Source organism: Rhinopithecus roxellana, chromosome 14 (assembly GCF_007565055.1).
Source record: "Rhinopithecus roxellana isolate Shanxi Qingling chromosome 14, ASM756505v1, whole genome shotgun sequence".
In the NCBI taxonomy this organism is placed as follows: Eukaryota; Metazoa; Chordata; class Mammalia; order Primates; family Cercopithecidae; genus Rhinopithecus; species Rhinopithecus roxellana.
Window position 1 is genome coordinate 76,702,199 of NC_044562.1, and position 15,568 is coordinate 76,717,766.

Sequence of the window (15,568 nt, forward strand, 5' to 3'; positions counted from 1 at the left end):
TGGGAGGCCGAGACGGGTGGATCACGAGGTCAGGAGATCAAGACCATCCTGGCTAACACGGTGAAACCCCGTCTCTACTAAAAAATACAAAAAACTAGCCGGGCGAGGTGGCGGGCGCCTGTAGTCCCAGCTTCTCGGGAGTCTGAGTCAGGAGAATGGCGTAAACCCGCGAGGCGGAGCTTGCAGTGAGCTGAGATCCGGCCACTGCACTCCAGCCTGGGCCACAGAGCGAGACTCCCTCTCAAAAAAAATAAAAAATAAATAAATAAATAAATAAAATAATAATAATAATAAAATAAAATAATAAATAAATAAACAAAAAGAAACATAGCAAACCACAGACTGTGAAAGAATATTTCCAAAATGTATACCTGAGGGCAGTTTAACATAAGAAAATCAATCAATGTTATGTACCACATTAATAGGATGAAGAAAAAAAGCAGATGATCATTTCAATTGATGAAGAAAAAACATTTCACAAAATCCAACACCCATTCATGATAAGGAACACTCAGAGAACTAGGAATAAAAAGAGAACTTCCTCAACATGATAAAGGGTATTTATGACACTTCCCTCCAACATACACAAAGCCCTCAGTTAACAACACATGCACTGGGGAAAGACTGAAAGTTTTTCCTTTAAGATCAAGAAAAAGATTGGGATGCTTGCTTTCATTGCTGTGGTTCGACACTGTACTGGAAATTCCAGTGAGAGTAATCAGGCAAGAAAAAGAAAAGGCATCCAAATTAGAAAAGAAGAAATAAAACTATCTTTATTCGCAAAGGACATGATCCTATATATAGAAAATCCCGGCCGGGCGCGGTGGCTCAAGCCTGTAATCCCAGCACTTTAGGAGGCCGAGACGGGCGGATCACGAGGTCAGGAGATGGAGACCATCCTGGCTAACCCGGTGAAACCCTGTCTCTACTAAAAAAATACAAAAAAAAAAACTAGCCAGGCTAGGTGGCGGGCCCTGTAGTCCCAGGTACTCGGGAGGCTGAGGTAGGAGAACGGCGTAAACCCGGGAGGCAGAGCTTGCAGTGAGCCGAGATCCGGCCACTGCACTCCAGCCTGGGCGACAGAGCGAGACTCCGTCTCAAAAAAAAAAAAAAAAGAAAGAAAGAAAATCCCAAAGAATACACACACGCACACAAAATACCACCGCCACAACTAACAACAAAACCACTAGAGCTAATAAATTCAGCAAATTTGTGGAGTACAAAATCAACACACAAAAGTCAGTAGTGTTTCCTTTTTTCTTTTTTTTTGAGATGGAGTCTCACTCTGTCACCCAGGCTGGAGTGCAATGGCGCAACCTCGGCTCACTGCAACATCTGCCTCCTGGCTTCGAGGAATTCTCCTGCCTCAGCCTCCACAGTAGCTGGGATTATAGGCACCTGCCACCACACCCAGCTAATTGTTTGTAGTTTTAGTAGAGATAGGGTTTCACCATTTTGGTCAGGCTGGCCTCAAACTCCTGACCTCAGGTGATCCACTCACCTCAGTCTCCCAAAGTGCTGAGATTACAGGTGTGAGCCACCGCACCTGGCCAGCAGTGTTTCTATACGTCAGCAATGAGCAAATTCAAAAGAAAATCAAGAAAACAATTCCATTTACAGTAATGTCCAAAAGAATAAAATACCTAGGAATAGATTTATCCAAGGAGGTTGTTCTTCAGTGGGCAGGTCTATGCAAATCTGCCCCAGAGTCTGAGGAAGCTGAGAGGGTGAAGAAAGAGATTGACAAATCCAATTTCTTGGAAAGAAACATTTAATAGGAACTTAAGAACAGAAGTCATGTCTGTCTTCGGTGGTGGTGAGACAAGATGGTGGATCCCTGCAACATTACCCCTCAGACCCAGGGCTTATCTACTACAGGGAAAGAATGATTCAGAAGGGATGTGTAGGACAATTGAAGTACAATAACATCAAGGTCGTGTGACCTAAGGTCAGAACTCCTGACCAGCCTGGTGAATACTAAAAATACAGAAATTAGCCGGATGTGGTGGCAGGTGCCTATAATCCCAGCTACTCAAGAGACTGAGACAGGAGAATCACTTGAACTTGGGAGGTAGAAGTTGCAGTGAGCCGAGATCACGCCATTGCACTTCAGCCTGGGCCACAGAGCGAGACTTCATCTCAAAAAAAAAAAAAAAAAAAAAGATAAAAAAAAATAAATAAAAAGGTGGGGGGTTCATTAGGGTGGGTAATGGGTAATGTGACTGATGTCCGTATAAGAAGAGGAGATTAGGACACAGACACACACATAGAGGGAAGACCATGTGAGGACACAGGGAGGACACTGTTATCTACAAGTCAAAGAAAGAGGCCTCAGAAAATACAACCCAACTGACATCTTTTTCTCCCCTCATTAGTCCATTGGGAGAAGACTAATTGACATCTTGATCTTCAGCTTTTAGCCTCCAGAAGTGTGAGATGATAAATTTCTGTCTTTTAAGTTTTGTAGTCTGTGGTACTTTGTTATGGCATTCCTAGCAAACTAGTACTGTGTTAGTCCATTATTTTGTTGCTATAAAGGAATACCTAAGGTTGGGTAATTTATAAAGAAAAGTTTATTTGGCTCACAATTCTTCAGGCTGAACAAGCATGTCACCAGCATGAGTGACAGACTAGTTGTGAATTTGTGAAAGACTCCTTTCCCTTCGTAGAATTTTTTTCCCTAAGCAGAACGAGACAATGGGAGAGTTCAGTTTGCCTTTTTGGCCCAGCTCCCAGTCTTACAGATCACCCTAAAACTCAGACGAGGAAACTAGCCTTGTATTTGGGTTCTTTCAGTTTCTTATAGGTCACAACAGCCCTGTGTGACTGTCAAAAGTTCTACTGGTTCTTCTTCTATTAGCGTCTTTCTGCCTGGGGGTCAGGCCCACAGGTGAAGAAAACAAAGACAATTGTTAGTTCATCTAGAGAGGGTTCTTACCCTTCTAGAATTTTAGTTCATCTATTCCTCCTTGTTCCACAACTCTCTGATATCTTTAAAAATATAATTTTGCAATTTATCCATTTTATTTTCTAATTGTTGCAGTGAAACATTAGACTACTTCAAATTAATATAAACTGCTTATAAGTTAAAATCTTCATTAAACAAAATAATAGCAAACTAAATCTAAGAAAACATAAAATGATACATCACAACAAAGTTGGGTTTATTTCATGAATACATGATTTTATTTTTTGAGACAGAGTCTTGCTCTGTCACCAGGCTGGTGGCAGTGGCATGATCTCCACTCACTGCAACCTCTGCCTCCCAGGTTCAAGTGATTCTCCTGCCTCAGCCTCCCGAGTAGCTGGGACTACACTGTGGTGTGCACAATCATGCCCAGCTAATTTTTTTGTATTTTTAGTAGAGACAGGGTTTCATCATGTTGGTCAGGCTGGTCTCGAACTGCTGACCTTGTGATCCGCCTGCCTCAGCCTCCTAAAGTGCTGGGATTACAGGCGTAAGCCACCGCACCCTGCCGATTGTTTTAACATACAAATAATCAATGTAACTTACTACATTGACAGAAAAGGGAGAAAAATTATGATTATCTTAATAGATGTAAAAACGTAAAATTCTACATACAGTCATGAAAAAAACCTCAGCAAACTAGGATTGAAGGAAACTGCTTTAATTTGTTAAAGGGAATCTATTTTTTAATACTACAGAAAACATTGTACTTAATGGTTGAAATTGTTTAAACAATTAGAGTACTAATTATATTGGAGGTCCCAACCAGTACAACAACAACAACAACAGCAACTACAAAGTGGAATTAAGGATAGAGGAAGTAATAAAATTAAATTCTTTGCATTCCTAGTTAAGCATCAAATGATTAAAAAATGAAATTTAAGTGAGATTCCCTTTACCATAGCATCAAAATATATCAAATACCTAGTAACAACTCTAAAGAAAGGTATGTAATACCTCTGTCAAGCCTCTGAGCCCAAGCTAAAGCTGAGCCCGTGACCAGCACCTGTACATCCAGATGGCCGGAAGCAACTGAAGAATCACAAAAGATGACATTCCACCATTGTGATCTGTTCCTGCCCCACCCTAACTGATCAATTGACTTTGTGACAATACACCCTCCCTGCCCTTGCGATAATGTACTTGGTGATAGTCCCCGTCCCTGTGAATGTACTTTGTATGATACACCCTCCCCACCCTTGAGAAGGCACTTTGTAATATCCTCCCCCGCCCTTAAGAAGGTACTTTGTAATATTCTCCCTGCCCTTGAGAAGGTACTTTGTGAGATCCACTCACTGCCAGCAAAAAATTGCTCCTAACTCCACCGCCTATCCCAAACCTATAAGAACTAATGATAATCCCACCACTCTTTGCTGACTCTCTTTTCAGACTCAGCCTGCCTGCACCCAGGTGAAATAAAGTCTTGTTGCTCACACAAAGCCTGTTGGTGGACTCTCTTCACATGATGCATACGATAACCTCTATACAGAAAACCTAAAAAAAATTTTAGAGAAATGGAAAATGACCTAAATAAATAGAGGCATGTGCTTTGTTGATGTATTGATAGACCTAAAATAGTAAAGACGTCATTTCTAGTTAAGTTTGTCAATACAGTCAATGAAGTTCCAATCAAAATTGCAGTGAGTTAATTTTTGTGGAATTGACAAGTAGATTCTAAAATGTGTATTTGTTTGGGTCAAGAATAGTCACGACACTCCTGAGAAAGAAGAATGTGCAAGGACATACTCTACTAGATATTAAGACATGTTATAAATCTACACTAATTGAGACAGTGTGATACTGGTACAAATATGGACAAATAAACCAATAGAGCAGAGTGCATATGTAGAGAACTGATTTATGACAAAGGTGGTATAGATGATGCTGGATTAATAAACTTTTTTTTTTTTTTTTTTTGAAACAGCATCTCACTATGTTGCCCAGGCTGCTCTTGAACTCCTGAGCTCAAACGATCCTCCCACCCTGGCCTCCCAAAGTGCTGCAATTACAGACATGAGTCACCACACCTAGCCTAATGGAAATTTTTTATGAAGGCAAGGAAGAGTTAGCCCCCATTTCACATTATAGATAAAAACAATTCTAGGTGGATTGTAGCTCTAAGAGAGATAATATGGTTTGGGTGTTTGTCCCCTCCAAACCTCATGGTGAAATGTGATTCCCAATGTTGGAGGTGGAGCCTGGTGAAAGGCCATTAGATCATGGGGGCCCATTCCTTGTAAATGTTTTTGAACCATCCCCTTGGTGATAAGTGAGTTCTCGCTCAGTTAATTCACACAAGATCTGGTTGTTTAAAAAGCATGTGGCACCTTGACCAGGCACGGTGGCTCACACCTGTACTTCCAGCACTTTGGGAGGCTGAGGCGAGTGGATCACGAGGTCAGATCGAGACCATCCTGGCTAACACGGTGAAATCCCGTCTCTACTAAAAACACAAAAATTAGCTGGGCATGGTGGCGGGTGCCTGCAGTCCCAGCTACTGGGGAGGCTGAGGCAGAAGAATGGTGTGAACCCCGAAGGTGGAGCTTGCAGTGAGCCGAGATTGCGCCACTGCACTCCAGCCTGGGCGACAGAGCAAGACTCTGTCTCAAAAAAAAAAAAAAAAATGCATGTGGCACCTCCCCCTCCACTCTTACTCCCCTCTTACCCTCTGATGTGCCTGTTCGTGCTTCACCTTCTGCCATGATTAGAAGCTTCCTGAAGCCTTACCAGAAGTTGAGCAATGCTGACGCCATGCTTGTACAGCCTGCAGAACCATGAGCCATTAAACCTTTTCTCTTTATAAATTACCCAGCCTCAGATATTTCTTTATAGTAATGCAAGAACAAACCTAGAGAGTTCAGAAACAGACTGAGAAAGGGGATGAGAGGGTGATTTATTTTTCATTTTTGAACATTTTGAATTTTTTTTTTTTTTTTTTGAGACGGAGTCTCGCTCTGTTGCCCAGGCTGGAGTGCAGTGGTGTGATTTCAGCTCACTGCAAGCTCCACCTCCCAGGTTCACACCATTCTCCTGCCTCAGCCTCCTGAGTAGCTGGGACTACAGGCGCCTGCCACCATGCCCGGCTAATTTTTTGTATTTTTAGTAGAGATGGGGTTTCACCGTGTTAGCCAGGATGGTCTCGATCTGACCTCAGTCTCCTGACCTCGTGATCTGCCTGCCTCGGCCTCCGAAAGTGCTGGGATTACAGGCGTGAGCCACCGTGCCCAGCTTGAATTCTGTAATTGCAAATGAACTTTTGTGTGTGTGTGTGTGTGTGTGTACTTTCTTTGCCAGTGACCATACAGCAAACTAACTTTGAAGTACCCTGCTATAGTATATCTAAGTGACACTGGGACATGGTGGTTCACAGTAATTCTTGGGTCTTTGTTTTTTTGTTTTGTTTTTTTTGAGACAGAGTCTCACTCTGTTGCCCAGGCTGGAGTGCAGTGTGGCACCATCTTGGCTCACTGCAACCTCTGCCTCCCAGGTTCAAGCAATTCTTCTGCCTCAGCCTCCCGAGTAGCTGGGATTACAGGTGTGTGCCACCATGCCAGGCTAACTTTTTTGTATTTTTAGTAGAGACGGGGTTTCACCATTGTGGCCAGGTTGCTTCCCTGACCCCAAGTGATCCACCTGCCTCAGACTCCCACATTGCTGGGATTACAGGCGTGAGCCACTGTGCCTGTCCAGGTTCTTTGAAGAGCTCTAGACCTCTTTCCTGAGACACAGCCCAACTTAGGAACGACGCTGTCAAAAACCATTTCAAACCAGGCTCCTTCCTTTGTGATGCTGATCATGAGGCCAAGAAGCTCCATCCAACTGTGATCCCCAGGTTTTCTGTCCTCAGTTACATCCTGAAACAGTCCAGTCCCAAGTGGGGCATTTCCAGCTGCTTTGAATATCTTGGATAGCTGCTGCATTAAGACATTTCCCTATCCTGCAGTGTAGTTCATTCACAGTCCTTCATGAGTCTGGGCAGTTCTGCTAAAAAGAACTATGTGCCAATTCTGCTCCTTCCTGATTAATCTGTGGATTCTCTTTGAATCGCCAATATATTTCTCAAAACTTCTAAGACAAGTATTACATGTTCTAGGTATTTAAACACATTAACTGCAGTACCATAACCCAAATGACATTCTCAGAAAGACTGTCAGGGACTATGCACTTCTGAACACACCTAAATATGGGATTTCTTATTCAACAGAATTTCAAAGTAACATCAGCACAGACGAAAATAGTTTTGCTTCATCAATCTATATAATCATAATATTCTCTGATGTGGAAATTCTACTTTCTAGCTACATCTCCCTATCTAATACACGTCTTCTAGCAGGTATAGTTACCAAATGCATTTTGTTTGTTTTATTCCTACATAATTAAAAGCACAACTGACTGCTGTTTCTTCTTTTTTTTCACTGATAGAGCATGTACTGAGTTCAGTGATCAAAGTCATGAAATAGACACACTGGTCACTGTGTCTAAATATAGCAGTTATTATTTTGTGATGTAGTTATGACTATAGTAGTTACTACTCTGTGATGGGGTTATTACTCTGTGATGACTCAAAAGCCTTGTTAGACACGTGTATGTAGTCTATTAAGTTCAAAATAACGAATATTTATCACAGCACATTGACGAAATTCTGATAGGTTCAAAGGCACAAAAGGTTAACAATTGCTCGCATACAAGCTAATAACATAGTCACTATTTTGCTGTCACCTATTAGTGTCAACATTTATAAAATAACAGGTATTAATTTCATAGTATCATAGAATGTATAGTCACTTACTGTAGGAGCATATGAAAACCATATCCACCTGAAGGTTGGGGAAATATACTTAAGATGATAGAATAGATAGCCCCTCTCAGTGAGCCTGTACCAGTGTGTTGGCAGTATCTTTGTGTTTCTCCCATACTTCCTCTTAGGAGTGGATAAAATCTTGTTCCTCCAGCTCTAAGTGAGGCCAGTGGCTGGGGCTTGCTTCTGTCACCAATTCCTGTTTCAAAGTGGGCTCCCAGCAATATCTCTTATGGCCCTCATGCTCACCCCTCATGGGGCAGTCCCCAGCCTTGTATTAGTGAATACACTTAGAATCAAACACCATTTGTTTCCTGTGTAATAGAAGGAGGGAGTAAGAAAGTAAATAGTGTTAACATTAAATTCTATTCGTTCTAAGATTATAGATTAAAATAATGTAAATGTAAGAGCTAACTGAAAACTCTTAGAAGAACACATAGGAGTAAATCTTTGTGAACTTAGACGGTTGTTTCTTAAATATAACATGAAAAACATAAGTAACAAAATTAAAAAAACGAATCAGACTTCACCAAAATTAAAATTTTTTGTGCTTCAAAGAACACCACTGAGAAAAAGACAACCCACAAAATGAGAGAAAATATTTGCAAATTACGTATCTGATAAGAGGTTTGTATCCAGAGTATAATAAAAAATTCTTACAACTCAACAACAAAAAGATCATCCCGTTAAAAATTGGCCACAGATTTGAGCAGATATTTCTCCAAAGAAGATATACAAATAGCCAATAAACACATGAGAAGATACTCAAAATCCTTAGCCATTAGGGAAATACAAATCAAAACCATAATGAAATACCACTTCATACCAACTACGATAGCTATAATCAAAAAATGGAAAAGAACAAGTGTTGGCAAGGATATGGAGGAATTGAAACTTTCATACCTTGCTGCTGGGAATGTAAAATGGTGTAACAGTTTGGCAGTTGCTGAAAAAGTTACCAAATGGCCATTAATTTCACTCCTAAGTATTTACCCAGGAGAATTGAAAACATATGTCTACACACAAACTTGTATATAAATGTTTACAGCAGTGGTATTATTATTTAGAAACAGCATCTTGTTGTATTGTCCAGTCTGGTCTTGAACTCCCGGTCTCAAGTGATCCTTCTGCCTTGGCCTCTCAAAGTGCTGAGATTACAGGTATAAGCCACTGTGCCTGGCCTACAATAGCATTACTGATAATAGCTAAAATATGAAAATTATCCAATATCCATCAACAGATGGATGGATGTGATACACACAAAATGTGGTAGATTCATAAAGTAGAATATCATTTGGACAGAAAAAAATGAAATTCTGATACGTGCTATAGCATGGATGACATTTTGAAAACATTATGCTAAGTGACAGAAGCCAGACACAACAGGTCACATTTTGTGTGATTTCATTTATGTGAAATATCAAGAATAGGCAAATCCATGGAGACAGAAAGTAGATTAGTGGTTGCCAGAAGTTGTGGGGAGAGGGGCATGAGAATGACTGCTAACATGTACAAGGTTTCTTTTGGGGCTATAAAATGTTCTGGAATTATATAGTGATGATGGTTGCACACCTTTGTGAATATACTAAAAATCACTGAATTCTACACTTTTTAAAAAAATTAGCAATATTTATTCTGAAAAGTAATTGTATGTTTCAGGTAACAGATATTACCTTCCAATATAATCTCTAGGCATACTTTGTAGTTCTGAACCATGTTTTAGAAAAACATTTCCAGCAGTCTGTGCAGAATTTATTTATATTCCATCACTGGCAGTAATTGCACTTGTTGCAGCAGGAACTTTATTCTGCTGCAATCTTTAAGACTGCTGTGAAAGTTGTACTTTCAGAAACACTGAGTACTTTGTACAGCAGCTGCAGGTCGGACGTCAGAGGGATCTTAAAGGAAACCTTTTACATGGTGAAGCTGGTAGGAACAGAGAACCTGTGCCAACTCCAAGTAGCCCCACTTCCTCCGTGAATTGTACACTTTGAAAGGGTGAATTTTATGGTATAGGAATCAGAGCTCAATAAAGGTATTATATTATAAAAAAGCAGTAAGGCAGAGTCTCGCTCTGTTGCTCAGGCTGGAGTGCAGTGGCCCAATCTGGGCTCACTGCAACCTCCGCCTCCCAGGTTCAGGCGATTCTCTTGCCTCAGCCTCCTAAGTAGCTGGGACTATAGGCACCTGCCACCACACCCACCTAATTTTTGTAACTTTTTAGTAGAGACAGGGGTTTCACCAAATTGGCCAGGCTGGTCTTAACTCCTAACCTTGTGATCTGCCCGCCTCGGCCTCTCAAAGTGCTGGGATTACAGGCGTGAGCCACCGCGTCCCGCCTTTGAAAGTTTTTTTTTGAGATAGAATCTCACTCTGTTGCCCAGGCTGGAGTGCAGTGGTGCGATCTTGGCTCACTGCCTCCTAGGTTCAAGCGATTCTCCTGCCTTAGCCTTCTGAGTCGCTGGGACTACAGGCGTGCCACCACGCCTGGCTAATTTTTGTATTTTTAGTGGAGACAGGGTTTCACCATATTGGCCAGGCTGGTCTCAAACTTCTGACCTTGTGATCTGCTTGCCTCAGCAGAATTTTTTTTTTTTTTTTAGAAAGATACTTTATTTTTTAGGAAAAGTGCCATAATTATCTTAAATGTGAAAAACCACATCCAATAAACTGATATAAGTTTCTGGAACAAGGCAGTATCTTGTCACGTGTTCACAGTGAAACCCATTTTAATGCAGGTCCAGCGCCAACTGCAGTCCTGTCCAATCCCCCGTAGGTACAAGGGCCTGGCTCCTCTTCCTGTGTACTGCCGGACTTCCTCATCTCATTGGGTCCAGCCTAAAGCAGATGTCCATTGTCTTCCTCGCATGTTGTGATTGTGGCTTAGAGGTAGGCACAGTGCCGCTCCAGCAGCAAGGGGTTAGCGTTACTTAAGAACAGCAGCTCTTTTTTCCCTTCTTCTGTATGAGCTTTCTCAGGTTGAAGCCAATTGTTTTCCAAATAATACTGAATACAACTTTCGAATTCCTTTGGCTTATAGATGGAAACCAGGATGGGAATAAAGGGATCCAAGGCATCAAATCCATCCTTTCCCAGCAACTCCTGGAGCAGATACACTTTCCCGGGCTTAAAGAGAGACCCAGTATGGCTCAAAGTCAACACAATGGCACCTCCATGACAGTCGTTTTTCATCATTTTCCTCAGCTTGTGAAACAAGTGCTAATTCCTCTGGGGCAATCGGGCATTTATCTTCTCTTTTCAGAGCGGTCCTTCCCCAAAGAGCATTGATTCCATCCACGACCACCAGGAGGTGAAAAACATCCAAAGAACTTTGCCTCTTGAGCTCTTTCAGCACAATTCCAGCTGCATCTGTGTGTTCCTCACCCGTGTTATGCCCTATTGGGAGAGACAGTGGATTGCAGTGCTGCCAGAGGCCTTCTCTCATTCACATTACATATTCTGTGTCTTCTTTCTTTTTTTCTTTTTCTTTTTTTTTTTTTTTGAGACGAAGTTTCACTCTGTTGCCCAAGCTGGAGTACAGTGGCGTGATCTCGGCTCACTGCAACCTCCACCTCCCGAGTTCAAGAGATTCTCCTGCCTCAGCCTCCTGGGTAGCTGGGACTACAGGAACGTGCCACCATGCCCAGCTAATTTTTGTATTTTTAGTAGAGACGGGGTTTCACTATGTTGGCCCAGCTGGTCTCAAACTCCTGACCTCGTGATCCTCTCATCTTGGCCTCCCAAAGTGTTGGGGTTGCAGGCGTGAGCCACTGCGCCTGGCCTCAAGAATTGTTATTCTTACAGTGGATCGGAACTCAAGGACATATATGAAGAAATCTGAGTCAAGGATCCAAGTTTTTTTTCATTACCTCTTTTATCAGACAGCTTGCATTGATTCCAATCTTCTTGGTCTCACTATTCTCTTGTTCCAGCCACTGCTAGCAAGACTGTTCTGTGTGGACTCTGAACTTCTGGCTGGCAAGACCTGCCAAGCCAATAGTACTTCATGTACGTCATGTTGCTCTGAGTCCTCCTTGCTGCCTGTCCACTGATGTCAAGGTGAATTCTGCCTTGGGCAATCTGAAAATTCAGGAGAGATTATGTTCTGGGGTGAATCTTTGAGGAGTGGCAGATAAGAGCTGAGGAATCATAAATTCTTCCCAACCCATCTCACACATACTGTTTGGAGGTGTGGTTTATGTGGTTTCTCAGAGGTGTGACCATGACATTAAGCATTTCATTGCACTTATTGGTGGCCAGCTTGATGTCACATCCTCATATTGTGTTTCCTTCTGGATCTGCTTCACTCTGCTTACCCCCCATTTTTGCTCTCTGAGATTTCACTCCTTACCAAGGAGGTAGCATAAAAGCTTTTGCCTCAGGATCTCCTTTTGGGGGAACCTAAGCTAAGACATCTCTCAGTCTTTTACAACTATTTTGAACACACGGCATTTGACAGCAATTTCTAGTGACCCAATTTTAGCGAGTCTTTCCCAAAGTACTCAATCTTTTTAAAATAAAAAGCAAATTTTTAATCACATTTCATGGGTAAAGTCATAAATATACAATTATAATAACACACATAACTGGCAAAAAGAGGTTTAGAAATAAACACACTTGGCCCTTGCTAGGTATACAGCCCATGAGTATGCTGGAGAGAAGCTTGCAGATTCATTTTGCTTGGCTTGTGCAATATTTTAATATTCTAATTAAGGGCTGTCATTTAAAAATTTGAACATTTAACATAAATCAAGATTTCTACCACTAAAAAAATTGCAAGACTTGGCAACACTGGACTCGTATAAATGGACTCCAGACAGGTATGGGGAAGTCTAGGCCTGCTAAGGGATATTAAATCTAGGAAATTAGGGTCGGGCGCGGTGGCTCACACCTGTAATCCCAGCACTTTGGGAGACCAAGGTGGGCGGATCACAAGGTCAGGAGATCAAGACCATCCTGGCTAACATGGTGAAACCCCCGTCTCTAGTAAAAATTAAAAAAATTAGCTGGGCGTGGTGGCGGGCGCTTGTAGTCCCAGCTACTCAGGAGGCTGAGGCAGGAGAATGGTGTGAACCTGGGAGGTGGAGCTTGCAGTGAGCTAAGATCGTGCCACTGCAGTATAGCCTGGGTGACAGAGCGAGACTCCATCTGAAAAAAACAAACAAGAAAAAACTAGGAAATTAGACTTCATCTTATGTCGTCTCACAGTAAAAACTGAGGCATGTGCTGAGATTGCTTTGTACTAGTTGTACCTGGTGAACAGGTGGCACTTAGAGTCTCTAGAACCAGGAAAGTATAAAATTCCCTGTAACAGAGCAAAATTGAGTAGCTCATGCCTGGATGAACATCACTCTGCATTAACGGGTAACATCGTCAGCTATATAACCTTGTGAGAATTTGTAAACCCTGTGCCTCCAGCATGCTGTGTTGTTCCGTCATTTTTGGGATCATCTCTGTACATTTCATATACTTTTCTATTACAGAAATGTTTCCCATCCTGTTAGTGTTTTTGTATTACTTTATATCACTTTCCTGTTTGACAATACAAATTGGTGTCAGAAATGAGACTAATACAAAGACCCCAGACCTTAAAGACTAGGTTAATTTGAGGGAGACATAGATGCACTGAAGGAGAAAATATGATCCTGGAATACCAGGGCAGCAATAGGACCACCCTTGGCAGAGGAGACTGTAAATGGTTTGTAGATAAAAATGGAAAATTGTTTCAATGGACTATGTCCATTACCCCCTTGACTGATTATGCGAAGTCTGGCATACCAGATTGAAAAGAAATAATAATCTGTAAATGGACAGATTTACGATTTCCTGGTTACTTTTATTAGCTCTAGCTAGGGTGCCCATATGTTCCCTTTTGCTCAGAATAGGCTTGGTTTGTGCCTGTTGTCCAGACATGATTATTGGTATCTCCTTTCACTTTCAAAAGTGTCTGCGTTTGGACAATAAATTCTATGATCACTCCAGAGGGGCACAGGCACTCAAGACTTTCCACAGAAATTGAAACAGGAAACTACTGGATCATGAGTCCAGCTGGTAGGGCACACCAAGACAAACTCTGGGAATGGGACATTTGGGATGTTCTATTAGGTGTGGCAATGAGGCCGAAGGACCTCTTCAAGTCTGCATTGGATTCAGCACATCTTCAAGCAGATGTTGTGTAATAGCTGAGGTTTTAGATGAGGTAGGGATTGGGAATTCCTTTAATTCCCACTGGTTTTGCTTTTTAAAGAGAGGGAGACAGATTAGAGACAGGAAAATTAAGTGTTATAATGGCTTTTAAAATGCAATTCTTTTAACATGCTTTAACTAGTCTTGTTGCTTTAACTAGTCTTGTAACAGGTAAAACTTGAAAAGCTGTGCCTTTGGAGCTTGTGTTTTTCAAAAACACAAGTGGTGTTTAGAATAGGATTCGAAAATGGCTGTATGCTTGAGCACATATCCTTTAAAGAGAAAATAAAAAATACTTGAGCCATAAAACATTTATTGTTACAGAGCGTTTGCTCGTAAATGCTATACGGCAAAAAAAATTTGCTAAATTATTGGTAAGTAATTCTCTTTTGAAAATTTCACTTAAGAGGTCAATTTATAGATGCATATTATCTGGGCAGGTAGTGTCCTGAGTATGAATTTCACTTTCACTGACTGTTATCTTTATGAATTTTGTTAACTAGAAGTTTCATCACTTCCATGGTGATCCAAGGTTTCAAAGTACATTGAACTAAAATAGGTTCAAGGCATTAACTAGGTCAGAGCAGGTATTAACTAACTTTAGACTTAATTTATTAGATATGAAGTACTTTTGATACAATTTTATTCAGTATATGATCCTTCTGAACTGAGATAAGATTGGGAGAGGCTGGCAACATGCCCAGAGCTTCTTCAAGGTTTTAAGTCCTGGGAAGAAGATAATTTGAGTCTGTTAATATTTGTGCTATTGGCCGGGTGTGGTGGCTCACACCTGTAATCTCAGCACTTTGGGAAACCAAGGTGGGAGAATTGCTTGAACCCAGGAGTCTGAGAACAGCCTCGAAAACATAACATAGTAAGACTTTCTCTCTCTCTCTCTCCATATATATTTAAGGGCAGAAGATTTTGGTTGGGCACCTGTAATCCCAGCACTTTCGGCGGCCAAGGTGGGTGGATCACTTGAGGTCAGGAGTTTGAGACCAGCTTGGCCAACATGGTGAAACCCCATCTCTACTAGAAATAGAAAAATTAGCTGGGCATGATGGCGCACACCGTCGTCCCAGCTACTTGGGAGGCTGAGGCATGAGAATCTCTTGTATCTGGGAGGCAGAGGCTGGAATGAGCTGAGATTGCGCCACTGCACTCCAGCCTGGGCGACATAGCGAGACTGTCTCAAAAAAAGAACTGCAGTTTACTGCACGTCAATTATACCTCAATAAGTCTATAAAGAAAATTTAAAGATCTCTAATAATTCTAAGTAATAATTTGATTTTATTTGCTGACATCTTTTTACTGGATTTACCACCTTTGCAAAGTTGGTTATTCTAATTCTGAGAAAAAAAAGTGTAGCCAAAATTCTTTATGAAACTCAAATTCAATGTTGTCTCTAATCAGGAATAACACTTGTATCCATGAAAACAAAGAGTTGAAGAAGAGTATCAGACAAATCTTACAGGCTTTTGCTGATCTCAATCTTCCCTTTCCTTGCTATTGTCTGTTAACCTCAGTGGGTTCTATCTGAGAGCCTAGTGTTCAGAGCATGGTGTTTTTTAATGTGCCCATATAGGAGGCTGAGACTCCCCCTTCTTCCCACCTTT

General features: G+C 41.5%; 1 protein-coding gene and 1 pseudogene across 1 annotated transcript in view; both read right to left on the reverse strand.

The window, feature by feature from the left end:
- Positions 1-9,019: 9,019 nt before the first annotated feature.
- On the reverse strand, positions 9,020-9,685 carry LOC115893281 (annotated as a pseudogene).
- Positions 9,686-11,463: 1,778 nt separating this feature from the next.
- The window catches only part of DCAF17 (DDB1 and CUL4 associated factor 17), a 56,267-nt gene continuing 52,162 nt past the window's right edge, over positions 11,464-15,568 (reverse strand). Inside the window, exon 15 of the mRNA XM_030916681.1 lies at positions 11,464-11,846. Within this exon, the coding sequence (XP_030772541.1) occupies positions 11,682-11,846 (165 nt within the window). The 3' untranslated portion in view covers positions 11,464-11,681. The remainder of the gene's footprint in view (positions 11,847-15,568) is intronic.